Genomic DNA, 21,801 nt, shown 5'->3' with positions numbered 1-21,801 from the left:
GCATATTTAGGTGCCACCGAGGTTGTTTCATCAACTGCACTGTTTAAACCTGATCAGGCATCACTCTTATAAAGAGTACTACACTCCGAAGGCACTTTGGTAAGTCCGTCGAGAACGAGAGTCGATAAAGATGAACACTAACATTCACTAGAACACTGCATCAATATCCTCAGACAAAATATCATGTGTAATGGGGATACCAGCGTCATCACATCCTTAACTTAACTTCAGTATGTACCGGATCTACTTTATGTTTTAAGATCGTTCTCCAATCGCTGGCTAAATTGCTCATACCGATACTCAACAGAAGTGCGAAAATTAATTTAACAAAATTGTGGAATTGGAGAAAGAGAATCGGGCAAGGGGTCATAGACTTATGTTGATTCTAAAGTGTTAACAACAAATCATGCAGGTGATAGATCCTATTCTTCCTACTGACGCAGTTGTGCTAGAAACTCCTCCAATCGATTAAATTTGGTATTGAAAGCCGACCGACGTTTTATTTATCACGGGTATGGAAAATATGTTCATTGGCGGTTTCAAAATCAACAGCGTAATAACTATCACCAGCCAGAAGGTGGAAGAACAATTGGAAAGTCTCTACTAGTCTCTAGAGACACACAAAGAAAAGTCGTCACCAATCAACCGTGTCCTTACTTTGTCAGTACTCGCTTACTATGAAAACGTTCATTGATCCGCACCGCGTAAACGAGCATATCCCGTAGGTGATAGGATAGGTATTAGTAGGTATCCAACCTCAAGTTACAAGCCGGGTTACAAGCCCGCACCCGGATAACCCGATTATCCTACCCCCAAAATCCACTTTCCCCCCAAAATATCTCGGATATCTAGGGCCAGATGATTGGCCGGTTACCATACCAGTTACAAGAAACTATCCACTTCTCCCAGGAAGCGATTACCAGACCGTACGGCGCTAGAATTAGTATGGCAGGCAGTCGCAAAGGCGGCCGGTAATCTATTATTCGTACGGGCTAAATCTGACCCCCATATATCCGCTAGGTAGTTACATGTTGCGGTACCGTAAGATATCTTCGGATCAACACATCTTCCGGTTCCACATATCAAGCAGAGTTGGCATGCGTACAAACAACAGTACTATGTAGACATAGTAATATAAAATTAACTCTTTCTAGCGGGCATTTGCTACTTATGTAGATAAGCCGGCCTTGATCGGGGATCCTTGGATAGTCGTCTCAATAACCGTGTCTGTCCATGTCTCTATCCCAAGTCCTGGTTGGTTAAGTCTCACAAAGTATATAGATCAATATGGTAGCTAAGATTTCCTTGGTAGACGTATTAGGTACAAACAAATCAGGATTAACGAAAACAAAGCTACGATATTAGATTATCCTTGTGATTAAAAGTATAAATATCAACCTTGGAAGTCAAGTCCATGATCAGCTTTTCTCTCTTATACCTACTTAGGTCATGTCATTATTAGCATCTGTATCGAAATGGCTAATTCTAAGACCATCATCTCTGCTTTAGCCCTCTCGGCCCTTGCTGCTGCTGCACCTTCTCGTAGTAAGACCAGATTCTCCCTTACACAGGTTGCTGTTAAGGTTCCTGCTGTTCACCCAGCTGCTATATACGCGAGGGCTTTTACCAGACTTGGTTTTGAGGTTCCTGATCATGTAGCCTTGGCAGCTAGGTCTGGTTGGACTGACTCTGTTACTGCTAATCCCTCTCAATATGATGTCGTATACCTCACTCCTATTCAAATTGGTGCCAGCGTCTTGCAAGTTGCTCTTGATACTGGCTCTTCTAATCTATGGGTCTATACCCCTGACACCCCTGGTATTGGAACCCACGCTACCTATGACCCGCAAACTGGCAGATTGATGCCGGGTTATCGCTGGCATGCTATAAATGGAATAGATATTGAATTCAAAGGTCGTGTGTTCCAGGACAATGTTAGGGTTGGACATCTTAGATATCCTAACCAGGCTGTTCAGGTTGTTGATATGATTAAACCTGAATCATCCATGCATAATCCTCTAAGAAACAATGATGGTATCTTAGGATTAGCCTTCTCTTCAAGGAATAGTGTTCAACCTATAAAACAGAATACTTTCTTTGCTAATATTAAGGATAAGCTTGATATCCCTGTTTTTGCTGCCTGCCTCAAGCATGGGGTTCCTGGTACCTTTGACTTTGGTTGGATTGATTCTCAGAAGTATAAGGAGAAGCTTTTCTGGATGCCGATTGATAATAGCAAGGGATTATGGAATATTACTATTGATGGATTCAGTGTTGGCGGCGATCCTTTTAACTCTAATCCTTTCCATGCTATTGTCGACACTGGCACGAGTATTAACCTCTTTCAGGAGAATATTGTCAAAAAATATTATGAAAAGATTCCTGATTCCTCTTTCTCTATTCTAAACGGTGGATACACCTTCCCATGCACTCCGGCTAGTACTATTCCTGACTTTAACCTTAAGCTTGGTCAATACACTGCCGTCATTTCTGGCAAATTCATCAAATATATGAGCAATGGTACCCATTGCTATGGTGGTATCCAAACCAGTCCTAATTCCGACTATAATGTGCTCGGCGATGTCTTCTTAAAGAGCTACTATGTTATTTTCTTTGACGACAATATAAATCCGCAGATCGCTATCGCTCCTCAGGCCTAATATTTACATTAAGCAAGAGCATAGCAAGGTAACTTGGATCGGGTAAGGAGTCCTTTCTGTACAGCAGGTGTGAAAAAACTTAGGCAATGTAACAATATGAGGTAGCGGGTCAACGACAAAACTAAGCATGAAGAGGAAAATATAAGACCAGCATTGAGTTGAGCGCTGGAGCCAAATATAAAGACTCAGAACACGTGTTATAATATGCCTTGCTGAACCCTAATGCACTGTAATACCGTAAAATAACGTCTGTCAACTTAGGGTAACCTAAAAAAAAGTTTGATGGTGTTCCAGATAGGTATGGGAGCGAAGTGGGAATAGCTAAGAACGGGCCAATCAGCAGTGGGACAACTGGTCACAAGTCGAGGGGCCCCATGCCCGGCACAGGCTGCTGTAATAAATAGGGCCCGAGGCATCGGAAAGAGCAGAAATAAGGGGTACAGCAAGACCTGGGAATTAGAGCTGGCTCTGGGTCTGATTTAACAAGAACCCAGCCCGAACCCAACCCAACCTCTTGATATGTATGGGTCGGGTTCTGCTTATTGGGTTGGGTTTGATTGTTCAGCCCATCCCAGTCTTGGCGAGTCAAGGTTGGGTTCTGGTTTCTGGGCTGGGTTGGATCCTTCAACCCAACCCAAAGCCCCAGAGCCAGCTCTACTTGGAATTGTCCCATGACACCCATCCGGATAATATGCCAATGAATTCTATTGCCTGACTTCTGTATACTTTATCCATAGTTTAATTTGTTGTGTCTTAGATTGTTAGGCAATTATTGTGATAGTTGGACGACAGGCTGGAGCACGGAGCCCTAGGCGGAGTACGACAATCGGTGCTCAATGAGGCGATCATTGAAGCGATCATTATACATACTGCCAGGCGGAGACTTTGGCGGGAGTTTCAATGATTACCGGAGATTTCTAGGAACTCAGGAATCTTGTTAAGCTATTAATAGACTAGGGTGTGTTGTAAGGGTCTCGTCTCGGCCTTAGAGAGTAAGGGTGAGATAAGGTTGAGAAGTCTTGAGAGTTTGTGGGTATGATGGCGGTATTTGAGCCTGATGTGGTGAAAATTTTGGTGGCTGGTACGTGGTGAATTCGAGTGGTTGGGGTTTTCGCATCCGGGTTCGGTTATATATTGCTGAGCGCGTTATTTACCAGTATATGAGCCTAAGAGCGATCCAGGCTCATAACCTATTAAAATAGGTGTATGAGGAGTCATATATATAGTGAATAACACGTTATATTTCTTGTCTGTCGATCTGCTTATTCGTTGGGGATTCCTTCACCCGGCGTGCCAGGTGCAAGAACGCCTCAACCACGGCGGTTGCCAACTCATGTGGCATGTCGATCTAATGCTCATCTTCGTGCTTCTTCAGTGCCGTGAGGTCTTTAATTGCCGCTGCTGCGTATGCGCGTATATTAGGGTCCTCTGCGAACCGTGGTGTAGGCCACGGCGCACCCCTTTTCGGTCTTTTTAGTGGCATGGCTCAACCACGTCGATTGAGATGCCTAAAGCTGGTAACTGGGCTGCTGGAGGAGTCTTTTATAACTTGGATTCTTTCCCGCAGTACTTTTAACCTGCGTAGGTGCGTTTTTATAGGTGCGCGAAGTTTTTCCCGGCGAAGGTGATGTAGATGTACGACGGACTGTAATGTGCTTGGAGTTCGGCGCTCATACAACTCCAGACTAGTAATTCAGAGCTACGCAGCTTCCTGGCGAGTAAATATTGAGGATTCACCGCAGTGTCTATATAGATTTAGAGTACAGGACTCAGTTCATGTTCTCGTACGCCGCCCCCTCCACGCAAACCTACGTACAGGACGCGAGACCGACTATCAGAGGCTCCTCAGTGAGCCTTATTAGGTACGCAGGAGCATTGAATTCGTGCGCTGCGGACTGGGCTTTTGACCTAGTTCCGACACACGGTTCTCCCAGTATAGCACTCTCAGCGAGTGCACTAGTTTTCAAAAAAGATCTCCACGTTGATTCGCCTCGCTGCGGATTAGCCACTCGACGCACCGATCAAAGATCGCATCTTTTTCACCACTTTTTCTACCCCAGCTTGTCATTCATTATATATGCCCTAGTGCTAGTTGCTCAGCATTCCACTCTCCCCCCTAAGGCGATCAGGTGCGTATATATATTTTCATTTGTTGGCGTTTCGGCGTACTGCTTTTCGCGTTATTGTGGTGTTGAAGCTGGGGACACGCATAGAGCTTTTCGGCTCGTTGGCTGACTTAGCCGCGCTAAGCCGGGAGCTGTCAGATAATCTGGATATATTAACCACCTGGCAAAGCTCTCACCACCCAGCAGTATACTAATCGCTTCTATGATCGCCTCATTTGGAATCAGCAATGAAGTCATCAATTAAGGTAATTAATCATACAAATGAGGCAATTAATCAGAAGCCAGCCTCTTATTAGGGATCAATATAGTCCTGAAGGTTTACCCCTTATGACAGCTCACAAATTACCCCGCCAATACGTCTATAAAGGGGCCAGCTTTGGAAACCGAAGATATACAGAGACAGACAACTTATTACATATAATCTTGCTAGTCACTTCTTCCTTTCTTATACTTGTAAAATAAATTCAGGGTTAGCCGGGAGTAAACCCGCCAATCCGACAGGAGCCTTGACACTTCACGCTTATCGCACTGCCCTATTAAAAGGATGAACAATCATTATCCTCGTCATTATTGTCATCATCATTGGTAATTAGTTAAGTTAATTAACTGCTAACTAACTATTCTCAGTGGGTGTAACAGAGCGAGGATATTAATGTAAAACGTATGGCATAGAAAACTAATAAGACATGAGCTGAAGAAAAGAACTATCTAACATGGGGATCAGGCCTCTATTTATGCCTGCGCAGGCTTGCTCCAGGGCATGATTCCTGACGGAGCAGGCCTGCAAATCCGTACAAAGATCTAACAATGAAAGCATACAATAAAGCAATAAACAAAGCTCTCCGTGAAGCTATTCCCAGGACGTGAAACTCATAGAACAAAGATCCTCTGGGGATTCATTGGTGTCTTGAAACCTCACCGCTTTCGCCTTCTTTGGGGTATTAGCCTGGAACGGAGTTGGATCCGTGACAGTGGGTTAGCCCGACTTTCCACCGTAACGCCTTTGCTTCCTTGCGTTAGCTAGCCTTTTGTAGTGTGATGCAGGATATTGACAGACGTTATTTTACGGCTATCCCGGATACGGTTATTATAGCGCATAAATCCACTCAGCTGCTCTCATTGGATATCAACCGGTCCTCATTACAAGGATTTGCCAAGATACCTCCTTACTAAAATAGCGCGCACAGTTCTACTGTTACGAAACCAATCACCTGCATACGCTACGCGATATAAGAAACAGACCGGAAGGAACGATTGGACAACAGAGACGGAAAACCCAAGAAAGATAATTGGACAACAAGAAATCACGTGACCAAAGATATACTCAAAACTACAAAGACACTGATAAGATACGAAGTATATCTTATGAAGGTACGTGATTGGATAGTATATTATATACTTGCTACGGGATACTCAGGAATGAGTATAAGGTATATAATATAAAATATACGGAACAGGGAGGACTGGATATATAAGGACACTCATTCACCATCATGTATTTAGTTCTTCATAGTTCTTTGACATAAGTCACTCGAATACAACAGTGACAGTCAGCAAGGCATTCATACTCGTACGGGCACCAGGCTGTGCGGGGGATCTCTTCTATCTTAGTTACGTTTAAGACTTCCATACATCAGTCCGACTATTGCTACCTCGTTCACTCAAGCTACTTTATCGACGATTCAAGAAACCTTTGTGTGGTTCAACTAAGCCTAGCGTACCTCGACACAACGCTGTTTAACTAAGGTGGATCCAGGTCCGTGACATCTACACACAATTATGTAAGGCCACCTGTGCCAGATAACTAATTTTCCCTCTTAGGTAGACACACAATACAATATATTACAGCGTCCCACTCAAATTCTCATGGTAGTATGTCCTATAGGGAGTTGTGAAAAAGGAAATATTGAGGTTATTCAGAAAAAGACCGGCTTACAGAGATAGCAAGAGAGCAGCCCATAGAGGCACCAGCTCCGAGACCCCCTGTGAAAGGCTTTTCATAACCAGACACCCAAAAACAACCGATCCTAGGACCCCAGAGAGTGGACGTCACCCCGATTCTTATTGTGCCCTTCGTGAATTCATACAAGATGTCTTCTGAAGATAAGAATCTCACTATCCTCTCTAGTAAATCAGACTGGGAGAAATGGCTACGACCAATTAGGAGCAAGGCTCGTGGAACTGAAGTCTGGGATTACATTAATCCGGACCTCATAATGCCTGCGAATGGAGCAGCACGCGCATCTAAAGAAGAGCTCGCTGCCGGGGGCAAAACTTATAGCAGGAGGCTTATCAAGCCGGAAGTACCACAAAAACGTGCTGACAAATCAGAAGTGGAGATAGCGTTTAGGCACGAGACGTACAAGCAAGATATGGATGACTATGATAAGATTAACCGTGCGAATCTTGCAGCAATTCGAGAACATATTTTCCGAACGATCGACCAATCAGCGAATCTCCTTATCGAAGACAAAGCAAGCGTACACGATATCCTATCCGAACTCCAAAAGCGTTATAAACCTGACACTAGTCGAGAGCATTTTGATATCTAGAACAAATGGACAGCATTAAAAGCTAGGCCGGCTGGAAAGAAGCAATTTAACGCGTGGATAAAAGGCTGGATTGAGACGTACAACCGAGCCCGTCAATATCAACTTCCTAGAATTAGCTCGGATGAGAAATATGCAATATTGGATTTCATGTATACTATTAAGGAGATATATAAGTACTTCTACAGCACTTAGTTTAAGGCTATTACTAATAATAGAGAAAGATCGTTTGTTGAGCTCATCACCAAGTTTGAGAATTCCACTAAAGCCAAACACGGTAGAAGCGTATATGCCACGTTAGGAGGTGATAATGCCGACTTAAATGGCTCAAATCAAAGCAACCTGAATAACAACAAACTAAAAAGGTGCTGGTGTGGAGAGCTGAGATCAGTCTATGACTGCTGGGAAAAATACGCATATCTAAACGAACAGATTTATGAAGATAACTGGACCCTAGATCTTAAAATTATCAAAAAGGTTACCGAGGCAGCCGCATCTAGGAAAAGCCTAAAAACCTTCATGGATAAACACAAAAAGGAGGATCGCCCAAAAGCTAGTGTTAACGTCAATGCGGTCTTTAGAACATCTAGTGATGATGACCCATTAGTGGATAGTGTTATTTATAATAGCGGCGCTACAGAGAGCATCTCCAATAGTATGGACCGTATAGAGGACTTTAAGCTAGAGAGAATCTGTATTAAAGGATTTAGAGGCGATCTTTGGGCTGAGGGACGAGGCACAATGGTTGTATAAATAACTATATTAGAGGAGAAGGATAAATCTCAACGAATAAACGTCAAGAATGCCTTATATTATCCTGACGGCCTAATATCATTAATTTCTGGAAGTGCACTCAACGACTCAGGTATCTTTAAAGATGAAGAAAAGAACACCCTATTCTCAAGAAATAGAGAATACTATATAATTACTACTCTTTAGCGAATTAATAACCAGGCAGTTATTGAATATAATGCCCTAAAGTAATCATTGGCGTATGCTTTGAAGCGGATAAACCCTCAACTGTAGAGCCTCACTTAAAAGCCTTACTTAAGAAGTGGCATAAGTGTCTAGACTACCCCAACGATAAGGTGATTAACCACCTTAAATATCACATCACAGGCACTGAAGTTGATATAACAACTTAGCTGATTTATAAGAGCTATAAAATATTAACAGTAAAGCAGTAAATCTCTAGGAGATTAATAGTAGTTAGCTCTATACTATAGAAGATAGCCCACTTTGATATCATACCAATATCTGAATTATAGGACGGTATAAAGTGGTATATACACTTTGATTGCCTACAATCAGGAGATCATGAGGCAATTTATGTTTACTTAAAAGGAGTGCTATTAAGCACAGTTATTAAGTTTAAAAGAAGAATGGCCCAGTAAGGTCTAAAGGTAAAGATATTTTACACAGACGGTGAGTAGTCACTTAGTAATATATTTATAGCACATATCTGGAAGAAAGGAATTAAGCTTCACCAATCCGCACCGTACTCTCCTCAATAAAACGGCGCTGCGGAGCGTTCTGGGGGAGTGATAATTGCAATGGCGAGAACATTGCTCTCTAAAGCCAATTTACCAGAAAACCTATAGCCACTAGCCACCGATCATGTAATTTATTTGCTTCAAAGATTACCAAAGAAGAAGCTTGGATGGAAAACGCCTTATAAAATTATTTAAAGCGTTATAAAGCTCGAGAAAAGCATAATCCTAAATCTTGGTTATATCAAGATATTTAGCTGCAAGGTATACTGAAAGATTCTATTAACGTAGATCCCACAGTTGGAGAAGATGGCACTAAGAGCTAATATCAGCTATCTTGTTGGATATGATGTCTCTAATATCTTCAGAATCTAGATTCCAGAGACACGCTCTGTCGTATATGCAAGAGATATGGAATTTGATGAGGATGCCTTCTTCAATCCCACAAAACCGGTCAAAATCCTGCCAAGGTCTTTCTGGTATAGGCAGAGGCTATAGAAAGCTAGGAGCACGATCTCTCCGGGTATTAGTGCGTTTGCATGTCTTGTAGTTATCTATATATCGCTCCATATCTTAGTTCCACGATTTCTAGTAAAATCTTTCCCTCACTAGCTTCCGTGTCTTATTACGGCCTAGGTGAGCGGTTGACGGCAGTCGGTGTATCTCATCCAATAATCTTACACGTAAGTCGTCGATATCCGGAATATATAATCTTCCTTAGAACAGCAACCTCGCGTCCTCCGTGCGCCAGCTCTCGGGGTCTTTAATCAACCAGTCCTGCGCCTGCTCGGTGCCAGTGAACTCCTCGTTAGCTGCGAGAACTCGCTCTACAACGTTTCCTGTTGTTTCTTCCTTCGTTATATCCATCAATACTAGTTCCGCCAAGATCCTGTTATCTAACTTCTCCTTTAGCAACATAATAAGATTCCTATAATCTAGGTTCCGAGCTTCTTCGTCTCTTCTCCTAGTCAACGTATCCGCGAGCACGTTGCTCTTTCCTGGTCGATATTTTAAGATGAAGTGGAACTCTTGGAGAAACTTATACCACCTAACCTAACACGCGCTCAAGGCTTTGGTCGTTATGAAGTATTCTAATGCGCGGTGATCCGACAACACCTCGAATCGTTCTTCACTCCTTAAGCCAAGCAGCTCCGGCTTCCATTCATGAAAGGCCTTGATAATAGCCAACAACTCCTTATCATAGATATGATAATTATGTTCTGCCGGTGCCATTATAGCTGAGTAGTAACTAACAGGATGCTATTCTCTATCTTCATAAAATTGTGAGAGCATGCCGGCCACTACTCCATCTAAAGCGTCGGTTTCCACTCGTGTCTGCCTTTTTAGATCATAGTAGGTAAGCACAGGTGCGGATCCTAACTGTTCCTTAAAAGTGTCAAATGCCCTCTGGCAATCCTCAGTCTATTTGAACGGAACGTCAATCTTGGTCAATCGATATAGCGGACGTCCTATCCGGCTATATTCCTTGATAAACTTCTTATAGAAGTTGGAAAAACCTAAGAAGGATTATATCTCTAACACAGTATTCAGAGTTTTTTAAGAAAGCACAGTTTCCACCTTAGCTGTATCCACCTTTACACTATCAGGGGTAATAATAAAGCCGAGATACTTCGTGGTGGTAACGTGGAACTCGTACTTCTTGATACTAGCTTGCAAGCCTGCTACTCGGAGCCGTTCAAGAACAAATTTCATGTGAGTTTTATGCTCCAACTTATCGTTACTATAGATTAAGAGATCGTCGACAAAGGCTATCAAAAATTTGTCCAGGCAGTTGAGAAAGATATTATTAATTAATCTTTAAAAGGTAGCTAGACCATTCGTACTTAAAGATTCTGTATCGGCACCGGAAAGTTATTAAATTAGAAGAGTCAGCACTCATCTGGATTCGGTGAAATCCTTATCTAATATCCAACTTGGTGAAGATCTTTACCTTATGAATTCTCTCAAAGACCTCGTCAAGAAGAGGCAAAGGATATTGGTCCTTCCTCGTTAGTACATTCAACTTCCTAAAATCTTAGGCCCCTATCCGCCTTCTTGACAACTAGGATAGGTGAGGCGAACAGTGAGTTGCTAGGTGTAATGAAATCTTTATACAAGTTCTCTAGGATATAAGTCTTTATAGCCTCTAACTCTGCCTTAGTCATTCAATATAGTGGGCAATACCCTAGCTCTGCGTCTTTTTCTAACTTAATACAATGATCGTATTCTCTCCGAGCTGGTAACTCATTAGATTTAGTCTTTAAGAACACATCAGCATAGTTAATAGTACCGTTCCGGTAACTGCTCCTTAATCTCTAATAATTCTAAGATTTCCACTTCCTGATGCTGCCTATCCTTAATAGCTTTCTCGATCTTGTTTAGACTAGTTATAAAGGTTTCAGCCTTCTTGCTTTTAATATTCCGGAAGAATCCTACTGCTTTAATAACAGCAATATTTACATTAAGATGCTTGTCTTAAGAGTGTACGGTCTTAGTCTTATAGCTCGACCTCTTCGGTTCTTCTTTCTCTATAAGTTCTGAGATAGTAGCATCAAGCTGCCTTTATATACGCTGTATATTAATCTAGTTCTACTATTAATATAATCGCCTATAGCGAACCGGAATCTCATTCTTTCTGTCTAAGAGAGGAATTAAAGACTATAACTCTAGCTTTTTAAAAGCTATCTACTCTAGTATTCCCAGTATAGTAGTGGTTCTAATCTCTTGCTGCTAGAAAGCTCTATTCTATTTTTATGATAGGAAATAAGACAAAACAGTCACGCGCTATATGGTTTCTGGTCAGTCAGGTATTTCACTCTCAGAAATCTTTGCACATCAAGAATCTCAACACATGACGAAATCAATAGCGGAAAGCAAAATAAGAGTACGAAAATACAATCATTATGATTGAGTGATGGCACACTAGACTAATCTTGTTTACCCCCTGATGATATTTCCAGAGCTTATATCACACGTCTATTGTTCCCCCAAGCCCTCATGGTCATCGAAAACGTTCTTGCCCTTTTTAAGCAAAAAGTCAAGATCAAGGCCATTTTGCAAAGCAATAGCACCAGCACGGCGGAAACCGTTTTTCGAAATGTCACCGATCACTTTAGATATCTTCCAGTCTGTGTAATCAACGACAGCCTTATACGAGTACCCGTGCACATTCAACCGATCTGTCGAGTTGGATCTCGCTGTTGGTGCAGGGGTAAAGGAACGCTAACTGACCCTTCCAAATCCTGTTCAACTTCTATATACATCAAAAACCCAGCCAATGCCACTTCCGCAACCTTCTCCACCCCTTGTCGACTTAACCTAATCTTTGTATCGGGCGATACATTGTGAAGCTACAACATTTCTTAGCTCTTATATCCCTACTCATGATGCTGCAGCAACTTCCTTGGACAACCAAGCAGAGCCAGCCGCCATCTTCGCTGCTGTGGTCATGATAGGAACCGCTGCCATAATGTCGAAAACGGTGAGAGTAGCTTTGAGCTCTTTAAACGCCCAATTAACCACCTCAATGGCCACAAGAGAGTCAATTCCGTAGGAGTGCAAGGGCCGACTCGTGTCGATTTCCGAGGTCTGTGTTTGTAGCATTTTGGCAACACGCTGTATCAGTGCGGTTTTCACGTGCTCCGCAGCCTCGGCTACTGATGTTGACTTGGCTACAAGGCCTCCCACTGAGTCTGTTACAGAATTGGCTCTCATGGTAGAGTTCTGTTGTTGCTCGCGCAACCCCATCCTCGCCATGATGGCAAATTTGGCATCCGACAGGTAGAAAGGCTCCGTTATGTTGTTTGATACGACGCTACCGCCCGTCGCCAGACCGGTAACCACCTGAGCATCCAGGGTGCCGGCTATGTCGCCTGCAATCGCGAGTTTGAGGAATTGGCTGAACTCACTTTCTCGAATGCCATATGGCTCCTCCCACTCACGTAGAGACTCTGTAATGCCATTCTCAGCCAGTACACCAATGTCACGCATGATTCCAAGGTCTAGACTCAGCCCTTTTTTATTCTGTGAGCGTCGTAGATGCGCAAGAGCATCTTGAAATGCACCAGCAGCAGCGTAATTGGACTGGCCTCGGTTGCCAAAGATGCCAGCGAAGGAGGATAGCACAATAAAGAAGTTCACGTCAGGTAGTTCCACGTGTAAATTCCACGTTCCTTGGACCTTTGGCCGTGTACATTCAACCCACTGCATGTATGTCATGTTGGTGAAGAGGGTATCACGCAAAACCATGGCGCATTGGATCACACCATTTACAGGTCCCAAGTCCTTGACACACTTAGCCAGAGCTTCTCGGAGGGAGACCGCGACGGAAACATCGCATTCAAGGGCCAAGGCTTGTACACCACTTGCTGATAGCTCCTGCATGAGTCTCTGAGCCTCGAGGGTCTTGGCCCCAGAGCGGGATAGAAAACAGAGCTTCCGCGCTCCATTCTCTACAAGTAGAGACGCCAAGCTACGACCTAGTCCACCTAACCCACCAACCAAAACGTAGCTGGCGTTTGAATCGAGTTTCAGTGACTGTGGATGGCTCGTGCTGCGTACTACGGGAACGACAGCGTCATCTTCATATGAGATAGAGATCTTGCCGACATGCTTTCCGGTCTGCATCAAGCGGAAGGCACCCTCAATATCGCCGATTGAGTACGTTATCACTGGAGTGACGGGACGGGTTATACCACGCTCCAGAAAGTCAAAGGTATTTTCGATAATCGCGGCGAAAAGCTCGGGCTGTTCCCTGGCTATTAGATTCAAGTTGAAAAAACTGAACGTTACGTTCCGCGCGAAAGGGGCCATATCAATGCGTGTATTGGCCTGGATGTCTTTGAGACCAATCTCGATGAAATACCCAAAGGGGGCGATGCAATGCCATGTTTCACGCAGAGCTTCGCCAGTTAGCGAGTTGAGCACCACGTCGACGCCCTTGCCGCCCGTCATCCGGCGTATGCCATCTGCGAAACTTAGATCACGACTATTGAAGATGTGATCGTCCGGTATTCCGTACTCGTTGCGAACGAGCTCTCTCTTAGCTTTGGAACCTACTGTCACAAAAACTTCTAACCCAAAGTGCTGTGCAACCTGGATTGCTGACTGTCCCACGCCACCTGCAGCAGCATGTATAAGGATGCTCTGTCCCCTGTGGACACGCGCCAGGGAGACTAGACCATACCAGGCCGTTGCTTGGACTGTTGGGACTGACGCCGCTTGTTCGAACGAGAGTCGTGCTGGGATGTGGGCACAGAAGCTCGCCTTGGCACGGTGTATTGTCCTATGAGCACCATGCTCACACATGACAACCCTGTCTCCTACTTTGAACTTGTCTACACTGGACCCAACGCGCTTCACCACACCAGCGGCATCAAATCCGAGCAGGGTATCGGGGATTTGGCCCATCACAACCATCACCTCGCGGAAGCTAGTCATGTAGAAATAAAAGCATTAGCATACGGAGATATTGAGCGAAAATAGGGGGGAGAAAGAGAATCTGTGTAAAAGTCGAGGCATGGGAGGAACATACTTAAGCGAAGTTGCCTTAACCTGGACTTCAATCTCGTCGTCTTTGAGCTCCGTAGACGCCAGAGGATCGTGCTCAAAGCGAAGTGAGTCCAAAATTCCCATTTGACCTATTGCTAGCTTGACTGGCCCCGGTACATCTTTCAAGGCTTTTCTATAAACCACATCTGTCTCTTTACTATCATTGCTGACACGGTTTAGCTCGTCGTTGATTACTAGGTCTTCGATGATGCGGCTGACTTTTACGACATCATCCTGGATGCAGAATTCGTTGTCAGTGCTCTCGGAAACAAATACCCGAGCCAGGAGACCGGCAAGACGTTTCGCTGCTATCAATGAATCTGAAGCTGAGCAAAAAGGAGAGTTGACCGTCCGCAGGTTGATCCCTGGAACCTCGTTGCGCACCACACGCATCAAGCCATTTATCATAGCTCCCGCTGCTGCATCCACACCGACAACCCATAAGACACTGCCGGCATCAAGGATAAGCTTCTTTATACCCTCAAAGTTGACCTCCTCCAAATCTTGCAGTATTGGCTTCTCCAGCTCCAGTAGGGACACGCACGGCTTGCGTCTAATGTTGGAGATGCTGTCAATTCCCCAAGTATGTAACTTCGTTGTGTAACCCATACCAGCCAGTTCAATAGAAAACTGCATGGCTACTTCTTGAACAGCCCTAGACGGTTGAGGAACCTGAATTATCATGACTTCGTCATCAGATGAGAACTTGTCACCGTTAATTCCGGCCTCTTTAGGTGACTCCAGTATCAAATATGATTTTGTAGACGCTGTCTTGTTTGACACGAGAGTGGAAAACCCAACACTGTGCAGACGTTCCTCGATTGTCCTAGTATTTTTGACGTCCCCCAAGAGACATAACTTGCCACCGGGCTTGAGAAGTGGCTTTACCTTTTCGTCCGTCTGTGGACTAGTAACTGTCATTGTAGAAGCGATAATGATATCAGATCTCCCTTTTTCGTAGTCTAGTATGCCTTCATCTATTTTGGAAGCACGGCAAGTGACACCTCGATCAGGCAACGTTTCCCGTACTGCATCGGCAGCGTGCTCGGTGTCGCAAAGAACAGTATATTCTGCGGTGTCGATGATATCGTCGAGCTCCAAGCTAGCCCACAGGCTTTCTGATTGTGCAAACTCCAAGATGGATAACTGCGGATTGATGTGATGTAATAGTTTGATGTACTAAGGTGGAGAGGTCAGTTCGGTATTTTCGTTAGGCATGGTAATTTGGAAATATGTCTTCCCACCTCTGCTATTTGCATTTCTGCATTTGCATCTATCTTATCCTTGCAGCTGGCTGATGTGATTGCCCTATTGATTTCTTCAGGAGTCAAAATATCAACTGCAGGTCTCCAAACTATCTTGCTACATAGTTTCTTTGACACGTTGATGGGCTTAAGTGAGGTAGGACCGACCACTTCAGCACACGTCAATCCGGTGACAGTAAGCACAGGACGGGTCTGTGTTTCATCCAGAATGTTGATATCTGCACGAAGCTCCTTGAGACCATGCTTTGCAGAAGTCGAGAACCCTTTCAACTGCGCATGCGCGGTAAACGGCATGTCAACGGCAACGAATAGCTCGGCAAGGAAGCGAGGTACCATTGGTTGCCTGAGTTCGTTGGCGGTAGTCGCTGCAAATGCAAGGTGGAAAACAGCATCTAACGTAGTTGGGTGTACAACATGTGGACGTCGTTGCCTCTTGTTTGGATTCAGTCCAGCATCAGGAATAGTGACAGTTCCCAAACTTTGACCCATACGAGAGTGCAGCTCTGTCACGTTTCTGAAGGCTTCACCGTAATTGAGGCCAAGGCTGTCTAGCTTTGTATAGAAGTCTTTAGTATGTCGCACGACTTTACAGACTGAAACAGCATCCTGGTACTGTTCCACAGTTTTCTCATCCTTCAATCGTAGTTCACGTGTCACATCCTCTCGTTGATTTGAAACATCATACTTGACCTGGATGAGCCCCAAGCAGTTTTGTGTGAGACTGCTTCCGTCGGGCGAACTTGCAACGGAGAACTCCATCCACGCCGAGGTCGTGCCTCGAGTACCCGAAAGGTGTGGTCGCAGAATGATGGTGTACTCAACACCATCACTATCCGGGGCGACGATCATGGCTGCCACAAACTGTATTTCACGCAGGTAAAGGCCAGTGACTTGCCGCGTCGTATCTGCGCTTTCAAGAGCGGCTTCGATAGCCATGGCTAAGAACCCTGCCGCAGGGTACAATATTGATCCATGGATTTTGTGATCAGATACCCACGGCTCTTCCGACAGTCGTATATGGCCACGCCATACGTGTTCTTCGGCAGCTACGGCTGACATTCGTGAACCAAGAAGCCTCTTGTGGCTGCCTTCGCGTAGCCGATATCCTCTTGCCATACGAGATTCGGTCCAGAATCTACGTGTGTGGCTCCAAGGATAGGCAGGAAGGTCCACAAGAAGGTGGGGATTATAAGTAGAAGAGTCTTGGGCATTCACTTGGACGAGATCAACCGGAGAGCCACGGGCGACAAGATTGCCTGCGAGTGATATAGCAAGGTCAATGCCATTGGCATTACGCACAAGAGTTGACAAATAGTCCATGTTAGTGACGCCAATCCCCTTGAGACTCTGTGTGGACGGTCCTTGGAGAGCTGGATGAGGGCCAATTTCCACCAGGACATCAACAGCATTTTCTGTCGAGTGCTTTCCATCTACCATGGGCCGCACAAGATTTTGGACGGCTTGAGCAAACTGTACCGGTGAGATGAGATTCCGGACCCAGTACCCTGCTCCCAGTTCTCCGGGGGAGACTATGCCGGGTATCACACTAGAGTGCATTGTGATATCCCGCAAGGACTGTGTAATGGGTCGGATATCCGCTATCCTCTCGAGGTAGTCTCGTGCTACACGATGCATGTGATGAGAGTGATATGCTGTGTCAACCCGTAACTTGCGTGCAAAGATTCCTGCTTCCGAAAACATTGTTTCCAGCTTATCAATACTTTCTGCGTCACCAGACAAGGTGACACTGGAAGGAGAGTTGACGCACGCCACACCAACTTCGCCGTTCTGACAGGCACGTTCGATAAAGGATTCTGCCTTTTCTGGGGATGTTCCCACAGCCATCATGGCGCCTTGAAGCTCGGGTACAATGGTCTTCAAGCTGCCTGATACGATGCCCCTTTCATACGCGACTTTCCAGGCATCCTCACGAGTAAGATATCCAGCGCAATATGCAGCGCCGATTTCGCCACTGGAATGGCCAGCGACCGCCACGGGTTTAATGGACCAGTGGTTCAGCATATCTATGAGTGCGACTTGCAATATAGTACATAGAGCCTGGGAGTATAGAGCGTCGCCAACCCGCGACGTGGCCTTGCCACGTTTTAACTCCTCGACGGCGCTCCACTTGCAACTCAGCTGGGTGCGCAGGTATTCATCAGCAGCTTCAACGCTGGAGCGGAAAACGGGAAAGTCCATAAGTTGCGCGCCCATACCGGGCCACTGTGCACCCTGGCCCGTAAAGATAAAACCGATGCGTGGTTTACGTGATGATAGGTACTCAACGGTGCCACTATCCTCAACCTCCAGCGATGACGCGAGCTCCTCGAGCGAATCAGCCGTGACAAATGTCTTCCATTGCAGCCTCGATCGCTTGCTGCTGATAGTATACGCTAAGTCATCCAAATTTGGTGTTTTCAAGCGCACGTAATTGGCCAGAGAGCTTTTGACACGCTTCAATCCGTCGCGGTCCTGGGCACTGATAGGGATCAGACGTGGAGTGGGCTTTGCCCGTTCATTGTACGAGGAGCTCTTTAGCCTATGAACGAGTCCCTCCTTCGTAAAATGCGGTGTAATCTTCCCTCTAGACTGGAGATAATGGTAGGCGTCTTCTAAAACGGCGTGGGCATTAGTCCCGCCATATCCGCAGGCATTTATGCTAAGGCGCCGAACTCCGTCTGTGGGCCAAGGTGTGAGTTTAGTTTGAACACGAAGCTGGTACGTGTCAAAGTCAATCTTGGGATTTGGATTTATGTGGTTGATCGTCGGCGGGATGATTCCGTGCTCGAGCATAAGGACGCCCTTAATCACGCTGGCTATACCCGCGGCTGCCTCGGTATGGCCGATCTGAAAAGACCTGTTAACAAGTAATAAAATAGCTGTCAGGGCTATCTCCACCTACATTGCCCTTAACTGATCCCAGAAGTAGTTTCTGGTTCCGTACCCCAGGCGCTGACAGTGTTCTAGACAGCGCCAATGCTTCTTCTGCGTCTCCAGCCTGCGTGCCAGTACCGTGTGCTTCGGCATACATTGTCTCTCTGAAGTCTAAGCCAGCAGAGCGATAAACCTCACTGATTAACTCAGCCTGCGCATCTGCGCTGGGCAGAAAAAGTGCTTTGGTATGTCCATCCTGGTTCACCCCTGTTCCACGTATCATGGCTCGTACGGGATCGGAGGCGGCAATAGCATCGCCCGCTCGCTTAAGGATTATGGCTGCAAAACCGTCCCCACGTCCGTATCCATTGGCGGACGCATCAAACGGCTTGCACTTGCCATCCGGGGAGAGAAAATTCTGTCCCGAGAGAAATAGAAACATGTCTGGGTTGATGAGCAAGTTTGAACCTCCCACAATGGCTATGTCTGATTCTCTTGTATGTAAGCTCTGGCAAGCTAGATGTAGTGCCACAAGCGACGAACTACAGGCCGTATCAACGCAGAAACTAGGTCCGCGCAAGTTCCACAGCCACGAGATGCGGTTCGCAAAAGAGCTGGCCAAGGGCCCCGTAGCTGAGTACTGCGGTGCTGCGTCTGCATCACGGTACATGGTGTCTTTCCAATCGCTCGTAAAGTGTCCCATGAACACCCCAGTGCGCGTTCCCGCCAAATCCTCCAATGTATAACCTGCCGTCTCAAGTGCCTCATATGCTACTTCAATCATGATGCGGTGCTGCGGGTCCATAGACCCTGCTTCGGTTGCACTAATGCCGAAGAAATTGGCGTCAAATGAGGCAAAGTCTTGCTTTAGAAAGTGAGCACCGCCTGTAATACTCTTGTTGCGTCTCTTTTCTTCCGACCAGAAGGCGTCTGCGTGGAACCGGGAGCTATCCATTTCGCTCCATGCCGCTGATTGATAATTTGATATGTCGTTAGCCTTACTCGCCTGGGATGAATGAAAAGGAGACAGGGAGAACTTACATTTCCCCTCACAAAGAAACTGCCAAAAGCTCTCTAAATTGTGACCTCCTGGGAAGCGGCAAGCAAGTCCCGTGATGGCGACCGTTTCTTGGCCTTCTCGTAACTGGGCCATAGCTTGGAGTAGAGACCCTTATTATTTGCACATTAAAGGACTTTTACAAAGTTGGAACCCTTAGGTATAAGTACAGAGGACCAAGACACTTCTTAATTCCGATGTGGACTTTGATGATCACTATGTCCTACCAATCTACGAAAGGGTGACTCTGATAATGTGATATCTTTTCTAAACTTATTTATGTACATGGAGTCTGTATCTCCACGACTGCGAAACACACGAGCTTGGCGTCGTAGATGGGTCATGGTGCAAGGGGTTACACTAATGTTAGATACCGATTGGGTCGGCGAATTTGTTTAAAAAGGCAATTATATATTTGTAATACCTTTTCGCACCACTGAAGCAACAAAAAGGAAATAGCGGGCTTTTTCCATCCCTACAGAGTATTTTTGGTAGTGATAAATCCGTCTTAAAGTGAAGGGCTTCGGCGCATTAAAATCAATCTAGAGGGTAAAGTACCGGAAAGAAACTTTTGGGCACAAAAACAAAATACTTGATTTTGGCAACAATGCGGAACGATTCGAGAATTCACCGGAAAATACCTGCATGAGGCGGGCGAAGGACGGTATAAGGGCATGTATCATTACAGTTGGGGTATCGTCCGGACTAATGCTCCCTTATGGGTAGTCCATGTATACGCATAATCTGATCTTTCAATTTCTTTTATAGTGTAGTTTAATTTGCTTGGTCAGGATAAGATGCTAGGTACAATGGTATAGTCTTAAGCGGCCGTCTTACGGCTCACCGCACTACCATCCAATTGCCTCTATACACCATTCATAGTACTTACATAGCCAGTTACTTTCCTAGCAGAAAGATCATGGCCAGCATAAACCTCGTCGACCATGTTCTAGAGATCATCGTAAGCGAAACTGGAGTGTCTCCCGATGAGCTCTACAACGATGTGTATTTCGCCGATCTTGGCCTCGATGATATTCTCTCCAAGCTTATAATTGACCGCATCGCTGAGGTTACAGCAGTGAACCTCGGCCCCAACGTCTTCCAAACCTGCGATACGGTCGGAAGCCTGAAACAACATTTGGCACAAATTGCCTCGAGAACCACAAGCGGCAAGAAAAACACGATGCCGAAGTTGATTAGTACCAGGCCACAGACAAACAAGGACTCGGATTTCAGGCAAGAAAAACCGTCTTCGCTGGCTATTCGGCTTCAAGGCGACCCGCAGAAAGCGCAGCATACCATCTTCTTACTCCCTGACGGAAGCGGTACGGGCATGGCATACGCGCGAATACCTCTTCTAGGTCCAGAAATATGTTTATACGGCCTGAACAGCCCGTTCCTTTCCAGCTTGGAGGGAGCTACAGCCTGGTTCAACTGCAGTCTGGAATATCTCGCACAGCTGTGGATTCCTGCGATACGTAGCGTGCAGCACCGAGGGCCATACATCTTGGGAGGTTGGTCTGCTGGCGGGTACTATGCATTTGAAGTCGCCAAGCAATTGATCTATCAGGGCGACATGGTTTCCAAGCTTGTTCTAATTGATTCCCCATGCCGGCTAATTTTCGAGGCCCTGCCCATGGAAGTCGTTTCGTACTTGAGCTCCCGGAATCTCATGGGCAATTGGGGTGGCAGCAACAGGGGCACACCAGAATGGTTGATCAAGCACTTCGATGCTACGATCAAATCTGTCGGTAATTACACACCGACACCCTTAGAATCATCAGCACAAACAAGCATGCCCGAAGTGTATATCTTATGGGCGACTGATGGCGTATTGACCGACGGTGGAGTCGAGAGATCAGGCTTAGATATGAGTGTCAAGGTGACTAGGTTCTTGCTTGACAGACCGCCGGACTTTGGGCCGCTGGGCTGGGAGGAACTGTTTCCAGGCATGCGTCTCAAGATTGCGAGGATACCTGGAAATCATTTTACGATTGTCCATGACCCTTATGTGAGTACGGTCAATTTGATAAGGATTACCCCCTGGTTTCTGCGATTATACATTCTGATTGGAGGCGCGGTAAAGTACATGCTAATAAAGCCCCGATCGGCATGTTGTAGGCCGCGTTTCTCGGAAGTCTGCTCAAAGATATTGTAGAAACTCGTCATGAGAATCACCAAAATGAATGGCAATATTACGACAATCGATGTCAAGATTGATGGAAATTGA

General features: G+C 45.5%; 4 protein-coding genes across 4 annotated transcripts; 3 read left to right on the top strand and 1 right to left on the bottom strand.

Annotated features, from left to right (window-relative positions):
• Nucleotides 1-1,475: 1,475 nt before the first annotated feature.
• Nucleotides 1,476-2,660, top strand: EYB26_007535 (uncharacterized protein; the record flags this gene model as incomplete). The annotated part of the gene is made up of 1 exon (XM_054266801.1): nt 1,476-2,660. The coding sequence occupies one exon, from the start codon at nt 1,476-1,478 to the stop codon at nt 2,658-2,660; it is 1,185 nt and encodes a 394-aa protein (XP_054122776.1).
• A 4,216-nt stretch (nt 2,661-6,876) lies between these two features.
• Nucleotides 6,877-7,338, top strand: EYB26_007534 (uncharacterized protein; the record flags this gene model as incomplete). The annotated part of the gene is made up of 1 exon (XM_054266800.1): nt 6,877-7,338. The coding sequence occupies one exon, from the start codon at nt 6,877-6,879 to the stop codon at nt 7,336-7,338; it is 462 nt and encodes a 153-aa protein (XP_054122775.1).
• Nucleotides 7,339-12,206: 4,868 nt separating this feature from the next.
• Nucleotides 12,207-19,667, bottom strand: EYB26_007533 (uncharacterized protein; the record flags this gene model as incomplete). Its single annotated transcript, XM_054266799.1, has 5 exons — nt 12,207-14,256; nt 14,359-15,554; nt 15,620-18,487; nt 18,543-19,483; nt 19,556-19,667. The coding sequence occupies 5 exons, from the start codon at nt 19,665-19,667 to the stop codon at nt 12,207-12,209; spliced, it is 7,167 nt and encodes a 2,388-aa protein (XP_054122774.1).
• Nucleotides 19,668-20,490: 823 nt separating this feature from the next.
• Nucleotides 20,491-21,801, top strand: EYB26_007532 (uncharacterized protein; the record flags this gene model as incomplete). Its single annotated transcript, XM_054266798.1, has 2 exons — nt 20,491-21,582; nt 21,730-21,801. 2 exons carry the CDS (start codon nt 20,491-20,493, stop codon nt 21,799-21,801), a joined length of 1,164 nt encoding a protein of 387 aa, XP_054122773.1.

This window comes from Talaromyces marneffei, chromosome 6 (assembly GCF_009556855.1).
Source record: "Talaromyces marneffei chromosome 6, complete sequence".
In the NCBI taxonomy this organism is placed as follows: domain Eukaryota; kingdom Fungi; phylum Ascomycota; class Eurotiomycetes; order Eurotiales; family Trichocomaceae; genus Talaromyces; species Talaromyces marneffei.
The sequence above is the reverse complement of the archived record's forward strand: the minus strand, read 5'-3'. Positions and strand labels throughout refer to the sequence as shown.